Genomic DNA, 24,673 nt, shown 5'->3' on the forward strand with positions numbered 1-24,673 from the left:
TGAGGTCAGCCAACATCAACTAGGCACTGCCACCTCCCTATAAATCTGCTCTTAAAGGCACAGCTGCAGACTAAACTTGAAAAATGACCATCTTCAAAAAAAACCGGGGGACCATCTAAAAAAAGAATAATGCTACAGCACTCAAGAAAATTAACTAACAGGAATAGGCAGGCTTTCTGAAACACCAAAACGATACAAACATAAGCAAAGAGTGGACAGCAAATCGCTTTATCAGGTCCAAGCCGCTTCTCACAGTAAGCTAAAATGTGGTTAGCTACTTTGTGCCTTAACCTCAGGGTTATGCGAACCAAGCCAGTGGGAATAGTTTATTAGTGTGTTAAACACAAAGACGAGAGACAGCCTGCATAAAATCGGTATGCGAACTGTATTCCAATTTATTTCCTACATCCAAGCTAGCAGTACAATTCGAGTACTGTAGCTAATCCCTACCGTCTTGTTCCAAGAAGCCTCTACCTCTCCGTTGCCCTCACCCCAAACTCACTCTTAAAAGCTCTCCTACACCCGAAATCCTCTATTTTCTTAGAGAAAATAGTTCTTAGTTCTCCAATCGAGCCGGGCGGCTCTAGGACCCCGAAGACGCCCCCCCTTTCACTCGTTCTCACCTTACTTTCCGCTATCTAAGGATTCGCTTGCAGCGCCGGGAGCTGCTTGTCTGCGCAGAAGGCCTCCGCGCTCGGAATAAATGAATAAGCAGCCGAGGGAGGAAAAGAAGAGGGGGGAAAAAACAGCTCCAAACATTTCCAAAATACCTTCCCGTTGCAATGCATCACCGCAGTCAATTACTACATTTTGGGGATGACTAGGGGGAAGGACTTCCCGGGTCAGGGGAAGTGGCTTCCGGGCAGCTTTGAGCCCCGGCACCTTTTTTTTTTTTTAATTTGGAAATTATCCGCCGGCAGAAGCTCAAGGAAAATAGTCTGCGGCATCCTTGGCCAAAGTTGCATTACCAGGATTCCTTATTTTAAACCATGGTCGCGAGTCTTGCTGGGATTGGTGTTCAGTGCACGCTGCTGGGCAGAACTTAATTTCAGCCAGGGCTCGACAAAGGTATAGTTCTCCCCTCTGGAGCTGCTCCATCAGCTGTAACGCCGTAGGTGTTGGGCCGGGTCGAGGGACCTGGCCGCTGCTCGCCTTAGACCAGAGACCTCTGCCTGATGAAGCGTTCTGTGCAACCTGCTAACTGGCTGAGAAAGGGATGGAAGAAGAAAATTGGGGAGGGGTCTAACTACTCTGCTGACATGGTAAATGTGTGCTAGTTTCAAAAGTCCACCTTTGGCTTGAAAGATCAGTTGGGAGAAGGACTTTGTCAGAGTTGTTAACAGTGGGGAAAGGGGGACTTTAGGGCAGGAGTGATCAGAAATACTGTTCAGGAGTCTGTTTCGTTTTTTTTTTTTATCTTCCTCTTAATAATCAATGGGCGGAGCTGAAACACTCCTCCCAGATCGCAGCTTCAGTCCGGCTGTTAGACAAATAACCCTGCATTATTTTGCGGGGACTGAACTTCATTGAATGCAGCCAGCCTTGCTCCTCAATACTGTATACAGGCTTAGGATGGAGGCACAGAAGTAAAATAAGTGGAATTAAAGGGCCGGTGGATCCAGGGGGGCTGTTAATAAAACAACTTTTTGAATCCCAGATTAATTGATTTCATATTTACAAAGTGCAAACTCTTATACAGTGCCTACATAGGTGTAATCCCAGTTGTTTCAATAGGGTGTATGCTTAAGTGCATCTAGGGTTGTGGCTTTTATACATCAACAGAAGATAATGTATTTATTACGCAGATTTATATACCGCCCCATCCCAAGACTCACACAGACCCATATTCCACCCCAAAAGATAGATGTCCTGGCATCTTTTGTATCTAATTGTTTTAAATCTAGATCTAATCTAAATGTAGTTAGGGCAGTTTGGCATATGTATGTTTTAACAGGCCATAATTGTTGAGGGAATTAAGAAAATATCCCAGAAGAAGGCAGTGATGAACCACTTCTGCGCTGTTGCCAAGAAAACTATATGGATGTATCCACAAATTTCTCCAAAATCAGTTCTGCTCTTAAATTGCTCTATCTTTGCAATCTAAACCAGTCCTTGGGGCAAGTTATTTGACTCCATTTGTTTGAGTCATCTGGATAGTCTGTTAACAGCTGTGTTTCGCCCAGTAATTAGCCCACCACATTTTAGCCTAGTATGTTGTGTGAAATCAACCAGTGTGGTCAGTTTGATATATGTACCCAGAAAATTGGATTGAGTTAATTATGATTCAGTTAACCATGGCTCATGCATGACTATAATAATGTCTTTAATGTTACCTTCAGATAAACATCACTCCTAAAAGCTTTTACTAGCAAATACATTTCAGTGAAGATAAAACTTCTTGAACAGACATTTCAAATCTGCATGACATCTTGAAATCAACTAGTAATACCTTTCCTATTTCCCTACTGAGAATGGTTCCAGTGGATAATTTCAGTCCTTTTTCTCCTTGGAATACTAAATTTATATTCTGTTGAAGTTATTTATAATGTTCCTTAACACATTCTTATTACAAGATCCAGATCTTGTTTTTTCAAGTTTGACCCAACTGCAAGCTTTTAAGTTTTTTTGAAAAGTGGAGGTGCTAGATTCTGTGGCGATAGAATGGTGCACCACAGAAAAATGATGTGCATGTATTCGTAAAGATGTTTATTGGGCAAACCTCTGGAAAAAGGAGGAGCCAGCCAGTCTGGCTAGCTGATGGCCTGCTTTTGTGAAGTTAATGCTCTGTTATGGGCTGGGCTTTTGTTTGCAAGCACACCAATGGCATGCATACTAACAGTTTTCCACTGTTTGTGGGAAATCTAAAATGGGTTGAGAGACCACATGGGTGCAGTGAGGCCTAGTCAGTTGCACAACTCTGTTAATCTGAGCATGCTCTGGGGTGAGGGGTGGGATTCATGGATACCAGGTTCTAGAAAGTGAAGGCTGCGAAGGCAGGAAGCAACTAAGTCTTTGGAGATCTGAAACGTAAAAAAATCTGACTTCAAATAAAGCATTTGGAGTGGGCAAGCAGACACATGCTGGACTGAATCTGCAGTTCTTGGTTGGCAAGGATGGATGAGTAGAAGACTCAAAACTTGTAAGATTTCATTATCTCTCTCCCTCTTCCCCCTTTCCCCAATTTATTCTGGCATTGTACTTGCACTTGAAAATATTCTTTGTCTCTTTGAAACTTTCTTAAAACTTTCTTAAAAATCATTTAACTGTTGCATGAATATCTTAAGCATGCCTTATTATCAGTTAGCAAAACTGGTCTTTGAAATGAAGAATTTGTTTGCAGAAGACTAGATACTGGAATGGTGGTCTAAGGTCCCTCTTAAAGAAATTTGGATATTTTAAGAGTTACTTAAGACTCTGATGTATTCCAGTCTTCTAGGTATTTTGATCCCTTCATTCCCCAGACAGCAAGCTATGCATTTGGAAGACCACAGATTTGGAAAGATGGATGTATTCATTCAGTTGGAGTACAGTCCTTTGCCCACTGAAGACTAAGCTCCTAAATCCTAAATTTGCTTTTGACCAGCATTGCATGCTTAGATTTTTCTTGTACTATGGTGTGGACGTTTGCCTAATGGTTTAATCTTTTCCACCATGAACCAATTTTGGGAGGCTTATCTATATAGAATTGGTAAATTTGACACTTTATCCTTGTTAGATTTCTAATGATGCTATTTATGATCTGTAAATTGAGATTTAAGGTAATTCTTGGTTCTGTCTTGCTGGTCAATCTGAACAGAGAACCTTCCTTCCAATTGTCACAGATTATAAAAGGAGTACATCTGGCTGATATTTTAAAAATGCCACCTCCAAAAGATCCTCTTTTTTTCCTTTTTAAACAATGACCTCAGGATGACAGATAAAGCTGCCACATTTTTTTTATGGAGGTAGCTAAAGCATGCTAGTGTTTTAATTTATTGTAAACATAATTGATTGCATTATATATGTTGAATGAATTTATGCCTTTTATTTTTTTATTGTTAGCCTTTAAAATAGTTGATTCCACAGTGATTTCACACCACTAAATTACCATACTGAAACATCTGGTCAGTTTTTGGTACATGCTGAAAAAGTTTTGGTGTTTCTTGGCTCAATGCCTGATGCATCATTCAGTCAGTAGAATTCAGGCAAAGGCCTGAATGTGTTTAATACACATTTTCTGTGTTTCTGTTTGGGGTAAATTTAAAGAAGAACTTGTATTTCTGCTATCTCCTTTTATTTAGAAAAAATATGGAATCTGGAAGGGGGAAGTTGGAAAATGCCTTCTAGAAAGTTCCCTCATTCTTTGGTTAGCCCTTGTTGGCAGCACTTCTCTGGTCAGAAGTTTAGTTCAAACTATTTTATAATTTCCTACGATGTCCCAGATTTGGGCAATCAGGCCCAACTTGAGGGCAAGGGGTAGGTAAGGAGGGCCATGTAGCTTGGGCCTCAGGCTTAAAGGTGGCCTCAAATTTAGACATTTGCTTAAAAAAAACCTTTCTCTCTCACTTGTAGCAGTTGTCTTTTTTTCATGTGGCTTCATTTTTTAATTTTTATTATTGTTGGACACCTTAAATATTTGAAGTGGCCAAGTGAGTTCTAGTCCCACTTTAGGCATGAAAGCCGGCTGGGTGACCTTGGGCCAGTCACTCTCTCTCAGACCAACTCACCTCACTGGGTGGTGGTTATGAGGAAAACAGGAGGAGGAAAGTAATACTAGGAATGTTTGCTGCCTTGAGTTATTTATAAAACTAATAAAGGTGGGATAAAAAAATCTAAAAAAAAATTCCAGGAGATATTTACCTCACTGCTAGTGCATAAGAGGCTCCAGACCATTGAAGTTGTATAAAAGAACCATAAATATCTTAACACAAAAGCAGAAATACTGCAAAAGTTTCCTTTTTATGTATCTAATGGAGCAGGACTTTAATCTTCCGTTACTTTTGGCTCTTTCCCTTAGGCCTTTCTGCACAGTATTAAAAATTTCCAGCAAACCTAGATAGCAAAAACTGGTTTAACGCAGCATCCGCTGAAGAACTAAAAGATTTCTTTCCATGTAGACGGAAGAATTTAGAAGTTTGTATTTCATGCTATCTGGTGTTGAGAATGTAAAATGCTTCCAAATGTTTTGGATTTCAATTTCCATCATTTCCATCAACCTCAGACAATATAACTAAGTAGTACTGAACATAAGAACAACCCCATTGGATAAGACCAGGGCCCATCTTAGTCCAGCATTTTTTTTCCCTCTGGCCAACTAGATGACTCAGTGATGGTCAGGAGCAAGAGATGGAGGCATACCCCTCTCTTCTGCAATTGGTATTTGGAGTAATGCTGCCCTGGAGACAACATTGAGTTCTCTAGATGATAGACCTGTTCTCCATGAATTTATCCAGTCCCCCTTTAAAACCATTCAGGGTATTGGCCATCATCAAATCTTATGGTAATGAATCTGGAGGATGCAAGGTTTTCAGGCCATGGTCTGGTGCAACAAAGAGTTTTTAACATAATCAATTTCAAATGAGCTAGCCTCAAACCGTGGATTATAAAATTAACTATTGAAAGTAATCTATGAAACTAATCATAGTTTAAACCATTCCTTTCTGCTCCTTTATTCCAATCAAATTTAGACTTTGCCCTTCCCTCACTGATTGTCTTTCTTCTTTCTCTTTAATATTGGTAGATGAATCACGTATCTTCCATGTCATACTTAGTTCAGTTCTTGAGATTCTATAACACAGAAAGTATTACTATTTAATAATATGGGAACATCATCATTTAAAGAGGAAAGTTGAGTTCTTATCTGTTACAACATTGGAAGTATGACCAGCTTGTTGCAAATTGAAGCATTTCAAGGTGCTTGTCAAATAAGATTTATAATCTGGAGAAAACTATGAACCTCATGATTAGTATTTCCAGAAGAACACTTATATATTTGATGCAGCTTTAATTATGCTACTGGATTCAAATAAATATACAAAGGTTGCGGTTTTAATAGCCGAACACATTACTTTAAGCATAATGTCCTGCTCTGTCCAGTTTAGCTAACTGGGAGAAAAGCCCTATAACACAGTCGTTTTACTAGTAATTAAAGATTTTTTAATGCAGCTTGGTCATTCAGAAAAAGCAAAAGATATGTGTAATGTGTTACTTATTTTTCAAATACTAGCTTTATGTACCCTTTTGTAGCCTACCTCTGTAGTCATAGCCAGAGTTTTCTATTAGCTATAGCTATAGATTGTATTGGCCCAGCCATATCTGATTTGTGCTGGTGGTGTGTAAGATCTTTATGGATTGGAGTCACCAATTAACATATTAAAATAGGTAGTGCTATTGTAACTGATTTTTAAAAATAAAAAATAAAAGACTGTGTTCATATTGCCTGTTTGTTGTGTTATTATCTACCTCTCCAGTTTGAGATCCAAACCATTTAAGGAATTTTTCCACTTGATAGTCTCTCAAGTTGGCAAACCAGTTACTGGAAGCTTCAGCAGAAGCCTACATAAACTCCAAAGCCAAACAAAGAATGAGGAGGAAAATAGCAGCAAAGCGGAACATGGTGGCCCAGTACTTCCAGTGTCAGACTCCAATGGAACAACGAGTACAGCCATTGGTGAAAATGGAAAAAGAACCAGACCAGGCAGGCTCTGATTCGTTAGGAATGTCAGAAGGTTCTGTAAAAACGTATCGTATTGTACAGGTGGGAGCAGGAGGAGGAGGTCTCAGGTTGGTAACACCACAGCAAACCAGAAGCGAACGACTAGAGGCGCCCCAGCGCTGGGAAATCCAAGGGCAGGAATTGCCGACTCCAGAACTTACACCAGTCCAATCACCTGCGTGGAGGAATTTGCAAGTACCAGAACTCACCCTGACAGAAGACATTGAGACCTACTTAACAACTTTTGAGGATGTGGCTGAGGCCTGCAAATGGCCACGGGAACAGTGGGTGACCCGGCTTGTGCCAGCCCTCAACGGAACTGCCCTCCAAGCCTACAACAGCTTGGATCCCAGAGAAAGTGCAGATTATGGGAAAGTGAAGGCTGCAATCTTACGAGAAGATGCTGTCAGCCTGGAGAGGCAGAGGCAGCATTTCAGGCATTTCCGTTACCAGGAGGCTGAAGGGCCCCGTGAAGTCTGTTCTCGGCTGCGGGGGCTCTGCCATCGCTGGCTGGAGCCAGAGAGCCGCACCAAGGAACAGATTGTGGAACTGTTGATCCTAGAGCAGTTTCTGACCATCCTGCCTGAGGACATGCAGGAGTGGGTTCAGGAATATCGCCCAAAGACCTGCATTCAGGCGGTAACGTTGGCAGAGCATTTTCTTCTGAAACAGCAAGACAATGAGAGATGGGATCAGCAGGTGAGCACTTTCCAGCATGATAACTGGAAGCTTATGATCTAACGTGCAGTTAGAGTTTTAAATCACTTTTAGAAGTGCCAGCTTCTGCCCTACACTTACAGTAGTATCCAGAAATGATAAAAACCTACCTTCAGGGAGCTGGTTGTTGCTGAAGCATTCCCTCTTTCTTTTTAGTTTCTAGTTTTATTTGGCAGTGCCCAAAGAGGAAGAATTTGCTTTTTTTGTGTATTTTGTTTAAATACAGACTTTATAAGGAGCCCAAAGTGTGACTCAATTCAGATGTGCATAATAGAAATGGTCAAGTCCCCACAGAGGCCGTTTCACCATCTATTTCACACGCAGGTGTTTATTTAATAACATCCCTAATGTCAAAATCACGTCCTCTGTCAAAAGGTGAATGCTATGTTCATTTTAAAAGTTAAAAAGATGTTTACTTGGTTTATATACAACTATTCTTTAAAGTATAATGAAAATGATTTCTGAAACCAACCATGAAAATTCATTGCAATGAGCTGAAGCTAAATCCCTACTGCTTTTTAGATTTTCTGTTTCTTCACAAAAAGAAAACAAGTTAAAATTAAGGAAGCAACGCAAGGGGTATGTGTTCTGTTATATTGTTTAACCATACAAATATTGACAGCCCCTCCTTCACTAGAAGAATTGTTTCCTATCTTTATAGCAGAACACAGTTCTGATAGAGCCCTGAATGATTTAAATGAATATGAGCTGCTGGGGACAACCTTATGCACTATTAAAATTCACAGAAAAAGTACCAGAAGACCCTTAGAGAGATCCAAATTTTGTTCATTTAGGTCAATCGTGTGAATTCTGGGCTGCCAGAGTTAAAAGATCCCATGCATTTTGCCAGGTTTGGCAGTCTGTGATACCCAGCAGTTACTTTAGCCCACAGATGGCTTTGTCTGGTTAGAATTTGGTGAGTCCCAGGTTAAGTTAAATACAGCATGTATAAAGTGTTTTCCCTGGGTTGACAGCTGCACACTTAGACATATTTGAATCTATCTGGAGTTACACGAATGGCTTCCCTAGCCACTGAAGGTGCTTGAAGATGTTCCTCATGTGCTGCTATTTTCTTGCTTGCATTCTCCCTTTACCTGACAATATTTTATCCCTCTACTTGCTGAACTCCATTGCCTTGAATGGTGCCTAACTGCTGTTTCAGGTGCTAGGGCCATATATGCTTGAGGAGTCTGTGAATTTGCCAGAAAGTGAGCAAGTGCTATCAGATACCAGGCAGATGGTGCTTTGCAGAGAAACCAAGGAAGAGCTGAATGAGAACACCCCCTCAGTAGGTAAGAATTTTGGAGACTCCAGGTATCTTGGCTGAACTCTGATAATCCAGTCATTTAGTTAGGGATTATGGGAGTTGAAAAATAACGTATCTGAAGGGACCAAATTGGGACAGAGAATCATACAAGGACTAGGAAGATCCAAGTTCAAATCCCTCTTCAGCCGTAAATGTCATGTGGCATTGTACTCTGTCTTATCCTATCTTATTTTACGAAGTTGTTGTGGGATTACAGTGGCTGGAGAAAAAAACTAAATCAGCCTGTAACTAGATAAACAAAGTGCTTGTCTTGTTGCAGAAGTGAAGATTATGAAACTCTTTCTAATGTATAGTTACATACATAGTAATAGTTATTTTTTTCTTCTTTTTTAATCCAGCTGGTGATGAAATACAGACTAAAAATGAGGAAGCGTGTCTGTTACAGGAAAATACAAAAAGGCAGAGAAATCGACTTCTTCCCAATTTGCAAGCAGCTCCATTCGCTCACCAGATCTCCGACAGTCAGCTTGCCTTGAAAAAACAGCCCTTGCACAAGCAAGAAGCGCTTTTCCCTTGCCCCGAATGTGGGAAGAACTTCTCTCGTAAATCCACCCTCACCAGACACCGGAGAGTACACACAGGGGTCAAGCCCCATCAGTGTGCCGAATGTGGGAAAAGATTCTTGCACAAATTCAACCTGGTGAACCACATGAGAACCCACGTGCGAGAAGAATCAAGCCGTTGTTCACTGTGTGGGAAAAATGCAAAGCGGAATTCAGGGCAGGGGAACCAAGAGCGAAAAGCTGGGTGTTGTGAATGCGCAGGCAGTTTGGAACTGCAGTATGGTGTGGAGCAAACAGCACAGGACACAGGAGAATCCTTTAACTGACTTGAATCCTTGGGAGAAACAGTGTAGCTGACTTGAATGTGCAAAAGAAGTTTTTAGGAAATTTCTACTCAAAATCAGGGAATTTTTCGGTGCCCTGGAATCTTCTAGAAGCCAGAACCACCTTCTGAGACAAGGCAGTTACCCTGAATATTGATCAAAGCAAAAATGACTTCAGCAGCTCAGTTCATTCACATATATAATGTTTTGTTCTTTGTTAATTTCTAAAATTATCAAGGGAAGGGGGGGAAGCAACAAAGTTCTAACCTTCAATGATAATAGGAAATATTTTCTTCTTAATACCAGTCAGAAGAAGAAAGGTAGACAATCATACAGCCAAAGCTAGTAGAAATTCAACCCTGCCCCTCTCAGAAGTCAGAATGTGATTGACTATAGAAGTGTGCAAAACACTTCAAGATCAGCACACTCTAATATCTGAGCATACTAGAGGCTATCTGATCTTTAAATCAGGTTCAAGATTGGACCATCTTTTGTATTCTCAAAACAGATGCTCTCATGTCAGAATGGAACATTCCAAGGTTGGAACAGTTCAATCTCAAAATGTTTTGCACACTCAGTTGAAGAGCATCTACTTAATCAAATTTCTCAGATGACAGATTAGTTGAGGCTCTAAAACTGGATACAGAATTTCTTTCACAAATATCAATATGCCCAACATCCTAAACAGTGAAAAAGTAAACCTCACTTTCAGGATGATCAGTCATCCTCTTAATACAGTGCAAAAAAGTGTCTATTTGCTCGTGCATGAAAATCACATAGATACTATCACATAGATACTATCAAGTCATATCTTAACTAATTAATGATGTATCAGATTTTTGCAAGTTTGGAACAAACTTCTAGGTAATGTGTAATGGAATGTCACCTTAAAGGCCTTCAATCGAGTGCCTGTTTCGTGGCGATCTTGAAAACAGTGTATTTGAAACTGTGATACAGATGTGAACTGTTCTGTTGATTTGTCAATATTTTTGTGTGTTACTTTATTTTTAACAGTGCCTCAATAAGAGATGGTAAAATTCACAATAATATTTGTGGTTCATTGGAACTTTTCTATTAGAGCTTTTTCAACTAGGACTTTTGACTCACTAGAAGTAGAATTATTTTCCAAAAATAATCACTGGAGTCAAGATAAAAGCCAAAGAACTACCTGGCTTAGCAGATACCCTTGTCAGAGATACTGGGAATTTGGTTTAACTCATCTGAATTTCACCTGTTGGGAGAATTTCCAAGGAAATTTTCGGTTTGTCTTTGCCAGACTAATTCTCAGTAGCAAAATACAAACTTTTGAAATGCTGGCTTTAAAAAGTGATTTGGGTAAGAACTGAGGAATCTTGTGTTTGGAAGATGGGACAAAAATCCAATTGGGTGTGGTCTAAGTAGGGGTTTTCTAAATTTGTCATCTGCCTGTTTGTAAATTCCTGTCAAACACATAAAGTATTTCAGGGTCTTCTAACACTACCAGTTTTAATCCCTCTAACACTGTTGATATACCAAAACTGCATGTTTGGAATTTTGCAATGGTCATAGCTGCACATGTAAATGTTAGATTTTTTAAGAGAAAAAATGTTTTTGTAAATTTTTTATTAAAGCTTTATTTTTTTCTAGTTTGCACATTAAAAGAAGTTTAATGTTGTAATCAGAATTTATAGTTCTTCATTTCTCACTTAGGTGGGAGTTCATAATTTTCTTAATTTATAGTACAGTTACAAACATATAGATTTGATTTTAAAAATATGCTTCAGAGCAAGCAAGGCTATGAATGTATTACCCATATGAAATACTTTGGGGATTGAATCAGCTGCGCCACTCTAGTTTGTAACCCAACTGAATCCATTGGGCACTTCATAGGACACTTCATAAGCCCTAAAATGACCTGCATAGCAAAATTAATCACATACGCAATGAAGTATACACTTACCTAGGAATAAGTCTAAATATAATAGCATTTATTTCTCAGTAATACATAGGATAGATACATATGCACCAATTATTTTAACCATTTTTCCATTTAAATTTCCCATTTAAAAAAAGTAAAATTTGTTTACTATAGATCTTTACAGATGTGGATAGAAAAAAGCAGTATTTCCCAACCTGTTGAAGTCCAGATGTATGAGACTGCCATGCTGGTTGTATTTTTGTATTTGGAATTGTAATTCCAACACATCTGGTCAGAAAAGAGATGGATTTTTGGTGGATTTTAAAAATGGCTTTTTCTTTTGCTGTTTTATATTTGGAGTAGAAGAGACCCCTTGCATCCAATTATTTGCTGCCTGAAGCAAGCAGACAACTTTCATGATGTCCCCTAGCAAGCCAAATTCCACACTCAGTGCCCTCATTATAACTCTGTCATTGCCACTTTAAATAAACAATCATAGCTATGTTACTCTATGAGGAAGAAAATCCAAATTCATGCCACAAAAAAGTGCATGCTTTAACATTCTCAGAACTTGTCATCAGGCAAAGCAGTATAGAAATATATTCCAGAATTTTTTTTTAAAGCACACTCTTTTGTAACACTTTGGTTGTTCATAAAAATGATCTTATTCAGCTCTGTATTTTGAATCTTTATCATAGATGTGAGTATCATACTGAGAGAGTTTGGATGTGATACTTAGAATATGCAAAAAGTTATAACATTACTATAATACACACACACACAGTCTAGTAAAATAAAACATACAGTATAACATCATCTAATCTAAAGACAAAATGGCCAATATTATGGTATTTGGGGTCTTGGACCAAGTCAAAGGAGACCCAAGTTTAAATTCCCATTCAGCTATGCAAAAAGCTGCGTAACTTGATGTCGGTCTCTAGCCGTTCTCATTAATGCTATCATGGTTCGGTCTCTAGCCGTTCTCATTAATGCTATCATGGTTTGCTTCATGATAATTTATTAAGAAAACTAAAATCAGCTGGGTTAATAGTTCATCAAAACTAAATAAAATAGGTTAGCTTATTGCACGAACCCAGCCATTACCTCTCAGTCTGACACAGCAGTCAATATCCAATCCAGACTGCAAACATCTAGATGACTATTAGATGGCAGAAAACTAACTTTTTGCTGCCATCTGGATTTTTGCTCCCAGATCTGGTACTTCTAATTTAGGTTAAAATTATTATAACCTCCCACTATCCATTAGGTAATAGAGAATGGCTAAGAAAGAAAAAAAAGGGAAGATCATGATGGCCATATTGAATCATTGCCTCCCTTCCCCAAACCTTTTTCTTTCCTTTTGGAGGAAAGAGAAATACAGAAATTGCTTGCTATGCATTCTAACCCTTACCATAGCTGATGGACATTACGCCATCCATCAATTCTAGCTCAAGCTAGAATGAATGACAATATGTAACATCTTTCTCCAGTGAGGTAGTTTAATTAGGTTTCAAGATACTCACTAAAGGTCACCAGAGGAACATGATGTAATGACCAATTAAGTATTTGAATAGGTATGTCTACCACCATTTCCTTCCTGAATTTAGAAATTTAAAATATTTCCCTACTCTAGGCAATTTTTTCAATCTCCCAAATAACCCTTGACAATTTCCTCATGAATGATAATACCACAATCTTCTTTTGTCCTTAAAAGCTCCATTGCTTTGTTAAGCACTCTCCAAAGAAGATATTTGCTAAAAGATTAAGAGACTAAACCTAAAGCAACAGCACCAAGCACTTCTTTAACATGTTATGTAAGATTCTAAACTATCTGAACATGCCCTACAGGCTGATACTACTTAAGAACAGTGGGGGTGGGGGTGGGGGTGGGGGTGGGGGTGGGGGTGGGCATTCCATGCAGAATTCTGTGAACAAGAGTTTGCCAGAACTCAGAAACACAGAATACCATAATTCAGTTTCCTAATTAACTGCCAGGGAATTTCATCTTCTTTTTAAACACATACATTTCTAGACATTTTGTGGATCCAAAGTATGTAGGAAATGCTTGATAAGATGTTGGACCCCAGACACTTTGCTAGGTAAACATTCCACAGGTCAAAAGGCAGAGCTCCAGTGCTCTTCACCAAGAAAAAGCTAAACTAAACTAAGTAATGCAAAATAAAATTTGTGCAAGTGTGCTTATCTGCATAATTTATACAGATTTCTGCTTTATTCCTTGCAGAATTGAGATTAACACTGTAATAGCAGTTTGATTTGACTTCAGATCAAATTGCACTCTGACTTCAGCTAGGAACAACTGAGTTCCCAAAGGACACTGCAGACTTCACAGATTCCTCAGGTTCATGGTAGTAGTGGAACTCCCAGGTACCAACTTTTCACCCTTATGCTAACAGTGCCCCCTCTCATGATGGCCTTATCTTTCACTTAGTCCTCACATCAGTTTTTGTATCTAGGCTATTATGAGCCTACTTGGCATCTCTGCTAAACAGTGGCACAGCTGAATCACCCACTTCACTTTTGGGCCACCTGCAAACTATGATCATTTGCTCAAAGATAGCCAGGAAGATGTCAATATTGACCCCAAGTCCTCTTATGTGTTTTCCAGAATCCAGCCAGGAACCTAGCATGAAAAATCTTTCAGATATCTCCTGAGGGGTAATATTGATATCAAGATCATAGCACTGAAGATATTACTTGGATGGGTAATGAAACACCTGCAACTGAAAAGCCAAGTTAAGAGAATCCCAACTATGCAACACATCAACCCTAAGTTATATATATTCTGTACTATTGCCTTTAGATCCTGTAGACACTGAATTGCCAAATTAACTTCCCTTTGGGTATAGTCTAGGTACATATTTGAACTATCCATATTGTACATGTATGATGGCCTCCAACTGAACCAGAAACAAAAGCTGGAAGCTCTTCCAGAAACAGCTTTACTTGAGACAACTCAGCCTAGTCTTGAAAGCTCAGCTGAAAATAGTTTTACAGCCCAGCAGCCACTAAGGGGCCTGTGTCCTCAGTCTCTCTCAGTTCTTCAAAAAGACCTAGGAATGGAAGAAAGTATCAATATTAATAACAACTCTCCCACCCATCCATAAAAATCAGAATGAACTAATAAAGCAAACTCAGAAATTTTCATAAAGTTTTACCTGCTTTGTAAATCACTCAGATATGTGCACATTATGGAAAAAGACTTTCAAGAGTCATGTGCCTTTGTAAAGTAGATATTAGAAGGAATGTGTGAACCAACATATGCAAGTGTTCATGTGGAAGCCATAATTTCTTAATTTAGCAAAGTTGTCACAACATCAAAAGAGTACTTGAACTGTGAGCTGCAGAGCAGGACAGGGGCCATGAAAAACCAGTTCTCATTCAAATACATTTACTTCTGCAAGAATAATTTGATTACTCCAGATTCCTATCCATTTCAGCCAAGTCTACCAGCCTTGGCTGCTTTGTCATAAGTTGATCTCAAGGTCATTTGCAGAGCAATCCATCCTGCCACTTAATGTGAGCCTCTGTTCCTACAACAGGAGAGGAGAAGGATCAGCTGTGCAATTCCATTTGCTTTCAAAAATAGTGTAAACTTATCTGGGTCTATCAAGGACCAGGCTCCTACTAAATTCAAACAAGGCATGTGACAACCTAAATAATCTCATATCAATATTTTAAGCAGGTATCATTGTTATGCTGTGAAAGATGGGAAAAGGGCTCATTTATCCCTGGAACAGGATTCAACAAATTAAGTTAGAATTAAAAAAAATAACAGTTTCAGCAGGTGGTTCCCCAGTTCTGAAATGCCCTTTCTAAAGAAGGTTAAGCATCTCCTTTGCAGTCCTTCAGGCAGAAGTCAAGACCTTTTTATTCCTCCAGTATCTGATGGGTTTTTTAAGATGATTCTAAAGTTGCTCTCAAGATCACTAGAGTTAAATTTTTGGTGTGAGTTCTGCTGAATTATTGTTGGATGGATTTATTGTATCTTTAGTTTGAACTGTGTATTTGAGGTAAAGGGGGAGTGTAATATATTTGATCTTAGGCTTTTAGAATTTTATAGTTGGGCTTTTTCCTAATTCTAAACTTTGCAGGGGATTCTGTTGAATATGATTTTTGTTTCTCTAAGAAAAAATCACTTGAAGCTATCTTAGGGCAATAAACCACAGTGTTATCAGTTACATCTGAGTAAGCATAGCACTAAGAATTGAGATATATTTTGTGTTATACAACATGCCAACAAAAGATGAGAATTAAATTACGTTTAAAATATTAAATGTAGTATTGTTCTGTGAAGCTGCATTCAGTTAAAATGAAACAGGAATGTGTATACGCATGGGGATGGATGGATAGATATTATCCACACCCACATTTGAAAATATGTATCTATAAACATGGTTTCAATGTAGATATAGAGGAGGATTTCTCAACCAGGGTTCTGTGGCACCCTAGGGTTCTGCGAGAGGTCACTAGGGGTTCTCTGGGAGGTCAAGATTTATTTTAAAAATTATTTCAAATTCAGACTTCACATTAAAGAGGTGTTTCATTCTTTATTTTTAGTTCAAGAACACTGTTAATGCATATATACAGGCCTACCCATGAAACGAATATAATAATTTTGTAACTTCCAGCCTATATTTGAGCCTGAATGTGCAGGAGTTCCCCGAGGCCTGAAAAATATTTCAAGGGTTCCTCCAGGATCAAAAGATTGAGAAAGGCTGATATAGATGGACAGTCTAATGAAAGGTGGAATCTAAATCTAACATAAATAAATAGAAATCGACTCCCCAAGACAGTTCCTCTCTCCCTGATAGTATCTCCACTGATAATTCAAGCTCCTTTTTCTTTCCTACCAATCAGCACAAACCTTGCAATTCCCTCCCTCCCCATTAACCACAACTCTATTGCTGCCTCCAGAATGTGGGCACCTGCCTGCCACACTTGCATAACTCAAACCCACAGTCTACTTGTTGATTTCTCTCAAATTAACTTTCTTAGTTCCATGAGGACCTGAACTGCAAACCACCCCTCTGGTAGAACTTAGTTTGTTTCTTAGAGAAACAAAACACTAGTAGGAAAAAGGTGTGGGGGGGTGGAGGTTGCTAGTGGCACAAGAGGGGTAACTGGCTTCTGTGCTACTGTCCACAGTCAAAGATTTGCTCCCTGTTTGGCACCAGATCAAGCTACTGCTGCTGCTCCCATGAGATGACTTTGGAAATGCTGTCCCGGTCCTGATGGATTTGGGGGTTTGTTTTAGACGTGACAGTGGGGAGGGGTAGTATAGTGTTCATAAGTGCAGTAAAAGATCTGTTTTTCCTCACAAGAGCAACCCTGTGAGATAGATTGGGTGAGAGAACACAACTGACCCAAAGTTACCCAGCGGGTTAAGGGTAAATTAACACTTGGGTTTCCTTGCTTATAGGCCAATATCATAACCACCATACCACACTGGCTCTGGGTTTGACTGCCTTGCAACTGTGAAGGTGACAGCGTTGTTGAGCATGTGCAAAGGGTAAAGACTTGGTCCACACTTGACACATGCACACAGATATGCTTGCAAGTTTGTTTATTTATTTTATTTATTTATCCAATTTGTCCCCGCCCATCTCCTCCCATCGGGGGACTCTGGGTGGTTTACAATAATCAATTAAAACAACAATAATACAATGAATAAAATATACAATATAAAATTACAGCAATAAATAATATAAATAAGAGTAAAAAATAAAAAGTCCAAGTGGCAAAAGAATCTAAAACAGTCCAAGTCTGGGAGGAGTGGTCTGCTTGAAGCAATTGTGTCCTTAAAGTGCCTTCCCACTCTTCCAAGCTTGCTTTGCACAATAATAAATTCTTACACTTACAAGGCAGCCTCCTCTGTACATGGAATTGCGTCCTTGTCCCACCAATACTGTGAAATGGATCAGCTGGGAGCCAAGCTTCCCGACCGAAAAGCCCTTTTATACATGCCTAGAGGTACCCCTTTTTCTCGTGTCCCCTCCGACGCTGCAAAAGGCTTCTGCCTAACATACTTCAGTTATGTCTCTCCCCCGCTCAGCATCCCTTGGATTAATTTTTCGGGGTCGGAGGTGCGACGCCGCTTTCAAGCTGTCCTGCTGGAAGCTCCAGCAGGGGGAGCACGCGGCTCGCCTCTTCGCTCGGCCGGAATCAGCAAGCGGGAGACGGAGCGCCTGGGTTTGTTTCCCCGAGCGCGGGCCTGCTTTCAGCTGCACCCTGGACAGGCAAAGATCCAAGGCACCTGGAAGGGGTTGGGGGACAGCCCGGCAGGTATGGTTCCACTGCTGCGCAGTCCGGGAGGAGGGGAATAAAGTCTCTGGGCAGCGGGGGGGCGCTCTGCAGCTGGAACGGTTGGGGCCGGGATGCAGGGTTCGGAGTTCTGGATTGGCTGAGCTTAAAAAACATGCCTGTCTCTACGTACTAAATGCACACATACGTATTTTGCAGTGGGCTTGTGTATGCAGGGACAGGTAACTGATATATAAAAATCATAGGATAGAAGCTTGGGAGAAAATCAGATTTCTTCAGGCCAGCGTCATCCATATAGAAGGAATTTGTTTTCAGTGTTGAGATTCCTCCGGTGAATTTAAGGGAACCCAGGTGACAGGTGCTATTGGATTTCATGTATGCAAATGTGCATACTTAAGCGGATATACAACAATGCTATTCTTTCTATCACATGAACATTTTCAGAAGTTAGAATTGACAGCTGTAGTACATCTCCAGTGTTAGGTTTATATGAACAATTCCAGCAAAGTGAAACATAACTTTTGCTTCTAACAGACAAGAAGGGAACCATTAATATTGATGGTTTTTAAAACTTCCTCCATCTTCATATGCAGCACACACATATTAAAATATTCCCATATATATTACATTTATCATTCTTTTTCTTCTTTAGGTTCCCTTTAGGATAAGCGAAGTACTTTAATTCACAGAGAAGCCATCTATTTCAGTAAGAACAGTATGTTGTCACTGTATAGTTACTGGCAGGTACTGATTTTGTAATTCTGAGGCATCATTTCTGAATGTATTTGATATACCTTTGTCACCTTACATAAGTACCAGATGAGGCACTTCATTCTTAAATTCTAATTTCTAGCAACTAGTGAAAAGTAACTTCAAAGCAAACTGCAGAAAAGTTTACTTCCCAAGAAATGTAAAAATATACAACTTGTGGGAAGGAATTCAAATCTGCTTATTTAAATCTGTGATATATTGGTATATTTAATTTTGATCAGATAATACAGTTAATTTATCCAAGGCATGATGTTGTTAGGGCAAAAGCCAGAAGAAGGAACAAGAGAAGCTCCAAATACAGCAGGGATAGCTTATTCCAGATTGATGTAAGTCAAGTAAATATGTAAGTGCAACACACTCTGAAAAGCTCCTTCCTCTTTAAGATTATTCGATGCAGTATCTAAAATGACTTAAATATACATTGTACAAAGTCATCCTTAATAGAATTTACAGATTCAGTACTTAATGGTTACCATGAGGTGAAACAAGGAACCCTTATTTTCTTCCAACATAGCTATGTCTGATGTAATCAGAAGTAGTATACATAAGATTTTTCAACTGGAAACAATAACTCACATGCTTCCCTTTATACTGAATCTGAAGAATGGGAAGATTCCCATACAAACCTTTCCGTATACACTTCCATTATTTATCAAGAGTAAGTTTTCGTCAAAATCCCGCCATCATCTGCAGGACAGTGCGTATATGTATGTCCATCTGTGTACAGACCTCAGTGAGGATCCTTACTTACTAAGGATCCTTAGATTTTTCCTTGTCCACCATTAGGAAACATATCAGAATTAGCTGTGCATATTAATTAACTATTAATATGCACTATGATTAGCTAAACATTTGATCATAGTGCATATTAAAGTTAACATAATCATACACACACACACACACAAATAAAAATTTATTTTCCTGTTTTTTAAATTAAGCCTTTTAGAGAAGGAGTAAAGAAAAAGAGATTAAAGACATGTAAAAAGAATAAAAGAGTAAAATACAAATAAGTAAATGAGGGATCTAAAGTATCATGGAAATTACACTTTTCCAATATATCATTAATTACCTATGGATTATAAAGTATATCACTTTAAAAAGCTAGAAATCACTATCAAGCTTGAAACTAAGCATACATTTTAGGAATCCTGGTCAGCAGAGTATAAATCACTGACTGAAACTATAAGCTATAATAAATTGAATAAATACTGAGAATCTCAAGAAGTTAAAATATAGACTCTATATAGAAAAACTCATATTTTGGATGCCGTACAAATCCATGTATAAAATCTTACACATACAGCCAAATATAAGACTGGCTGATCTGTGATATTTAACCTGTTAAAGCCATTTTCTTATTCTCTCATAGCTTTGCCTTCCTCAGCGAGGTATCTTCCAGATGTGTTGGAATTACAACTTCCAGAATGGTTGAGAATTGACATTTGAAAGGCACCAGGTTGGGGAGGGCTTTCTTAAGAAATGGTTATTACCCATCCTGAAAGTCCCATCTTATCTTGAAAAAGTAGAATGTAATTTTATAAATACTATATGTGAATTGTTTCTTTTTTGATTATTTCCAAGTGACTTTCCCCCCTTCAGTTTTTGGCAACATTTACAGCCAATTCACCCACCTTTGCTGAGGGAGAACAAGCTTCTTAATGGAATGGTCTGCTCTCATTTCTCTTTTCTCTTATGATGCAGTTGACGGTGCTGGTTTGTCCACAAGTAGCATGGGAGACCTGGGCCTAGGCCGGGAATTCCACACCTGGCACCAATTCAGCATGTTCTTTGATGACTGGTGTGAAAAGCACAAGGTGCTGTTCATCATTGCCAGCCTGAAGCCGCTCGTTTCGCTGCGACAGAACCAGCTGCACTATCAGCCTAGCTTGGCGGAGACGTTACGCTTCCGTTTTGTGCGTCTCATCTGCAAGCACAGTGGGACCTACGTGGGACAAAGCACAGTGAAACGAAACCGCCTGTAAGTTCTTATCTAGGTAGCCTCTCCGGGTCATCACCCGTTACAGACTGGAAGAAGTCTCTGCTCCAAGAAGCTTCCGGTCTAAAATGTCATATAGTGAAGATAATGGGCAAGAGAAAGCATGCTCTTAGGCTGAGTAACAGAATGATGGAACATCATGGACACTGGGGTTATGCTGAAAGGCTTTAGGGAAGATGGATTTTGATGAGGGATTTGAAGGAAGAAAACATTCCAGGAACATTCTGGGAAGTATAATATTTACCTATTCAGATGTGTGGACTTCGGTTTTGGAATTCTCGTAAGTGGCCATGTTGGCTGGGAAAGGATATACATTGGGAGGGCAGATCATCCGGGTTAGGAAAGACAGATACGGAAAAACAAGGGAGAAAGGTTGCCACCTCTTGAGGAAGCTGGGCCTTTCTATCTGGGAGAGGCTGAAATCCCTGATACTTCAACCTATCCCTTTCTTAAAGAAAAAATAAAACCACATCCTATCCCATAGCATTGAGACTATGAGTCTAGGACGTTGTCTCCTAGTCTTAACAAGTGTTGTTAAGCATTTGGTCTCTGAATGAATTGACCTCTTTTTTATTTCCCCTGTTGCAGCAGTGAGAAGATTGACTGCCCAGCCTCTATCACGTTGCGCCTAGGCCCCAAGAAGGACCGTCTGGTGGTAATTGAGGCCAACTTGGAGCACAACCACTGCCTGTCAGAACTGGAATTTGCCCACTACTTTAAACGGCATCAACTGAGGGCCAGCTTGGGGCTGCCCATCCGCATTACAAACAGTATTTCCAAGCGCTTCTTGGCGCCTGACCTCATCTGGAACCTGGAGGACTACAGTAAGGCCAAAGATAAGGGGATGTGTGAGCTCTTGGCAGTTCTAGATGGGCTCTTCAAGGCAGATGCAGGAGCCAAAGTCAAACTGGTCTTCCAGGAGGACGTGGCTGTTCTTAACAGCATCTTCTTAGCCACCTCACACATGTGTGAACTGGTGAAGCGCTTCCCTGACCGCCTTTTCTTGGAGCGTGCTGCCTGCCTTGATGAGGATTTTGAGCTCTATACAGTACTGTGTCAAGATGCCAATGGGCATGGACGTGAGGTAGCCTATTGCTTGGCACGTCAGGGGCTCCCTGACCTCCTTATATTCATTGTGGCTTCACTGGTGCAGAGTGTTCCAGACATCAAGTTGCAAGTGAAGGTACTCACGGTAGGAGCTGGTGTCACAGGGCTGGATGCTGTGGAGGAAGTGCTGCCATGTGCCCGGGTGCAAATCTGCCGCCTGCAAGTCTTGGAAGCCCTTTACCGCAAGGCCTGTGAACTGGCAGTGCCAAAAGAGGACCAGATTCGCAATCTATTGCTCAATCTGGCTAATGCTGATTCACCACGGGTTTATAGCCAGTATCTCAGTGACCTGGAAGATGTAGCTCCACTCTCTTTTCTGCAGTACTTCTTGGAGCGCTGGCACCCTCACAAAGGCATGTGGGTAGAGTGTTGGGCCTTTGAGAAGAACAGGGAATGTTCCTTCCTTGACCACCTTAGTACCCACCGCCATAAGCTGCTGACAGCGCTCAATCCTCCTATGGCTCTGGCTTCCTGGGTCCGGGGTCTACTGGATCTCCAGGCCTTGCATGTGGAAACGTCAAGTCTCAGTATAACACCAGTGGTTGAGTTGTACCACACCTCCTGCCCATCTGACTATGCAGATCTGGTAGCTGAGGAACTAGACCTGGTGCCCCATGCACATTATGAACTCAAGGATATGCACAATGGGTTCCTCCTGGAAGGTAGCACATGTTCCTTTCTGGTGAGCCAAGATCTGACCACTTGTAGCTGCTCCATTTATATGGCTCACCAGCTTCCTTGCCGGCACATCTTTGCTGTACGTCTTTGGGTTGGGGAGCCCCTCTTTGACCTCAACCTTCTGCCCAGCTCATCAAACAGAAATCAATATACTGTGCAGCAGGAGGAATGCCAGCTATTGTATTCCTCAGTTTAAATATTACCCCATGTCATACATATACTGAACAACAATACATAGTCTTGGTGACCACCTTGATAGTTGTCATTTTGGCACAATGAAGATGGTGGCATCATACTCCCACACAACTTTGTTATAGTGCTCAGTTTGGAATAAATAATAAATTGAGAGTTGGCCATCCATCATTAAAACAGTCTGGCAATGCCTGCCCATGTGCTCAAGGATCGGTGGCTGTTAAAATACATGCTAGGATTGAAGTACTGAAAATCTCCACAGCTATTGCAGGAAGAAGGGAAGAGAAGCACACCCAGCTTTAAAGAGCTGTTTCTAGATCTCTCTTACCACTGGGTTCTGAGTAAAAAGCCTCCACATATATGTTGATATGTGTTGACATTCTGTATCCAAAACTGAGTTCATTCTGCAGATCAAAGCAGAACATTCCAAAGGATGTCAGTGAGCAGAATCAGCTGAGCAGCTTTTTCTTCAACATTCCATACCAAGATAGTGCAAATCCTCTTGTGAGGGAAGATAGGTTTTGCACAGATTATGCAACTTGAACCTTGATCCTGTGTGGGGTTAGATGTATCTGAAATCACTAAGTTTAACTGTGTCCAATTAAACAGGACCAGGCTGTTAAGACTATTACACAGAACCATCAAAGAATTGTGTGGGATGCTAAAAAGCCATTTTCTAACAACTGAAAGTCATGCTCAACAGCTTCCAGGTTTTTCCCCAGGATGTAGTCAGGCATTCCTGGTACTGGATTCTGCACTGCCATCACTTTTGGTACTTGTCAAATACCACAAAGTAGGAATAAGCAGTGCTTCTAAACCCTGTTGTAACAAGTCTTATATCATCCTGTTTGTTTATCTGATCTAATAAACTCCTAATAGGAGTAAGGATGAGCAATTAGCTATCCTTTCCAGCACTATCGTCCATAAGTTGAGGGACAAATTCTGTAAAATAAAACCTTTCTATCTATGTAGACTCACTGTGATTTCAGTAAAAAATACTGCAGTTTATTCAAGACATCATAATTAAACAATGGCTTATCATGCTGTACAGATCTATATGTGCTGGATGACAGGTCATCTAATGGCATGTTGTGAGGCAGAGCCATTATCCCACCATCAGTGGCTATAATGTGGTTTTGTAATACTTTTGTTTTCAAAATTCTGAATTCAATATTGAAATGTCTCAATAAAAATACATTAGAAATAAAGACTTCGAAGTCAGAATGTCTCTTCAATCCTCATTTAAAAACTAAAGGCAGCAGGAGCACTGTTTTGGCTATTTGTGTAACGTGGAGTGGCAATACTTTATAGCAGTGATTCTTAAAAAATTTTCTCTCAGGACCTCTTCCCACTTTTAAAAATTACGGAGGACCCAAAAGAGCTTTTGTTTGTATGGGTTACATTTATCAATATTTACCATATTAAAAATTAAAATTGATGCATTCACTGCTGCTACCACCTCACGATTGTTTGATGGGATTTTAATATGGTATTATTTTTCAACATAGGCTGGCAAATGATTTTGATTTCGCAGACCCCTGAGAGTATCTTGGGGGTCCTAGGGCCACAGTCTAAGAAGCCCTACTTTATAGTACCCACAACAATAACACGTTTTCTTGGTTTAGAAAAATGGCAATCACTCCTCCTCATGTTGAAAATGTAGAATTTGAGATTAATAACTATCCCCACTATAATAATCTCTACCCATATGGCTAGGAATTATGAGAGCTGATATCTAGCCATCTGGAGGATAGGTGGAGAAGGCTCCCTGCCTGAAAGCAAAAAGGCAACTGCAGTACCACAAATCTAGCCTGCATAGTTTTGCTTCACTAACTTCAGTGGTGACTGCTGGACCTTGCTGCATCATGGTGCACAGGGCTTGCATCACAACACCTGGTTTTGTCAGCCTGAGCCCCCCTTTGTAATCACTGATAATAGCCCACTTGAGTGTTCCCCCCCTTAAGCAGAATCATAGGAACACATACAGAGTAAACTTCCTTTGAGTTGCACTCAACTCTATGCAGTGTTCTTGTCAATGCTGTGTAGGTTGTAAAATCAGGTCAGATTCGCTTAATGATCACTTTGCTTAGTGACCAAAATCCCAGACCTAATTGTGGCCATTAAGCGGGGACTACCTGTACATGTTGATCTGAAGAAATGTGAACTTTATTAAAGGTACCAAGGAA

At 40.0% G+C, this 24,673-nt stretch overlaps 3 protein-coding genes across 5 annotated transcripts in view; all 3 read left to right on the forward strand.

The window, feature by feature from the left end:
* LOC134495539 (von Willebrand factor A domain-containing protein 5A-like) overlaps nucleotides 1-24,673 on the forward strand; it is a 63,527-nt gene that overhangs the window by 8,025 nt on the left and 30,829 nt on the right. The gene's annotated exons all lie outside the window — the stretch shown is intronic.
* Nucleotides 852-11,221, forward strand: LOC134495531 (zinc finger and SCAN domain-containing protein 23-like). Of its 2 annotated transcripts, none has more exons than XM_063301040.1 (4): nucleotides 852-1,068; nucleotides 6,450-7,393; nucleotides 8,574-8,703; nucleotides 9,077-11,221. In XM_063301040.1, exons 2-4 carry the CDS (start codon nucleotides 6,563-6,565, stop codon nucleotides 9,565-9,567), a joined length of 1,452 nt encoding a protein of 483 aa, XP_063157110.1. In that variant the 5' UTR covers nucleotides 852-1,068; nucleotides 6,450-6,562; the 3' UTR covers nucleotides 9,568-11,221. The 2 variants fall into 2 exon arrangements, with proteins under 2 accessions (XP_063157110.1, XP_063157111.1); XM_063301041.1 differs by lacking the exon at nucleotides 852-1,068 and adding an exon at nucleotides 2,678-3,139.
* Nucleotides 17,657-23,908, forward strand: ZSWIM9 (zinc finger SWIM-type containing 9). 2 transcript variants are annotated; one of them, XM_063301015.1, is made up of 3 exons: nucleotides 17,657-17,764; nucleotides 20,216-20,492; nucleotides 21,099-23,908. In XM_063301015.1, exons 2-3 carry the CDS (start codon nucleotides 20,245-20,247, stop codon nucleotides 22,489-22,491), a joined length of 1,641 nt encoding a protein of 546 aa, XP_063157085.1. In that variant the 5' UTR covers nucleotides 17,657-17,764; nucleotides 20,216-20,244; the 3' UTR covers nucleotides 22,492-23,908. The 2 variants fall into 2 exon arrangements, with proteins under 2 accessions (XP_063157085.1, XP_063157084.1); XM_063301014.1 differs by lacking the exon at nucleotides 17,657-17,764 and having other exon boundaries at nucleotides 20,134-20,492.

This window comes from Candoia aspera, chromosome 4, assembly GCF_035149785.1.
Source record: "Candoia aspera isolate rCanAsp1 chromosome 4, rCanAsp1.hap2, whole genome shotgun sequence".
Taxonomy (NCBI): domain Eukaryota; kingdom Metazoa; phylum Chordata; class Lepidosauria; order Squamata; family Boidae; genus Candoia; species Candoia aspera.

Bases quoted from the DNA above. Each gene is read 5' to 3' on its own strand.
- LOC134495531 (XM_063301040.1), top strand. From the start codon at position 6,563: ATGAGGAGGAAAATAGCAGCAAAGCGGAACATGGTGGCCCAGTACTTC. The intron at 7,394-8,573 runs GTGAGCACTTTC...CTGCTGTTTCAG, and splicing joins ATGAGAGATGGGATCAGCAG to GTGCTAGGGCCATATATGCT. The intron at 8,704-9,076 runs GTAAGAATTTTG...TTTTTAATCCAG, and splicing joins TGAGAACACCCCCTCAGTAG to CTGGTGATGAAATACAGACT.
- ZSWIM9 (XM_063301014.1), top strand. From the start codon at position 20,173: ATGGAATGGTCTGCTCTCATTTCTCTTTTCTCTTATGATGCAGTTGAC. The intron at 20,493-21,098 runs GTAAGTTCTTAT...CCCCTGTTGCAG, and splicing joins ACAGTGAAACGAAACCGCCT to CAGTGAGAAGATTGACTGCC.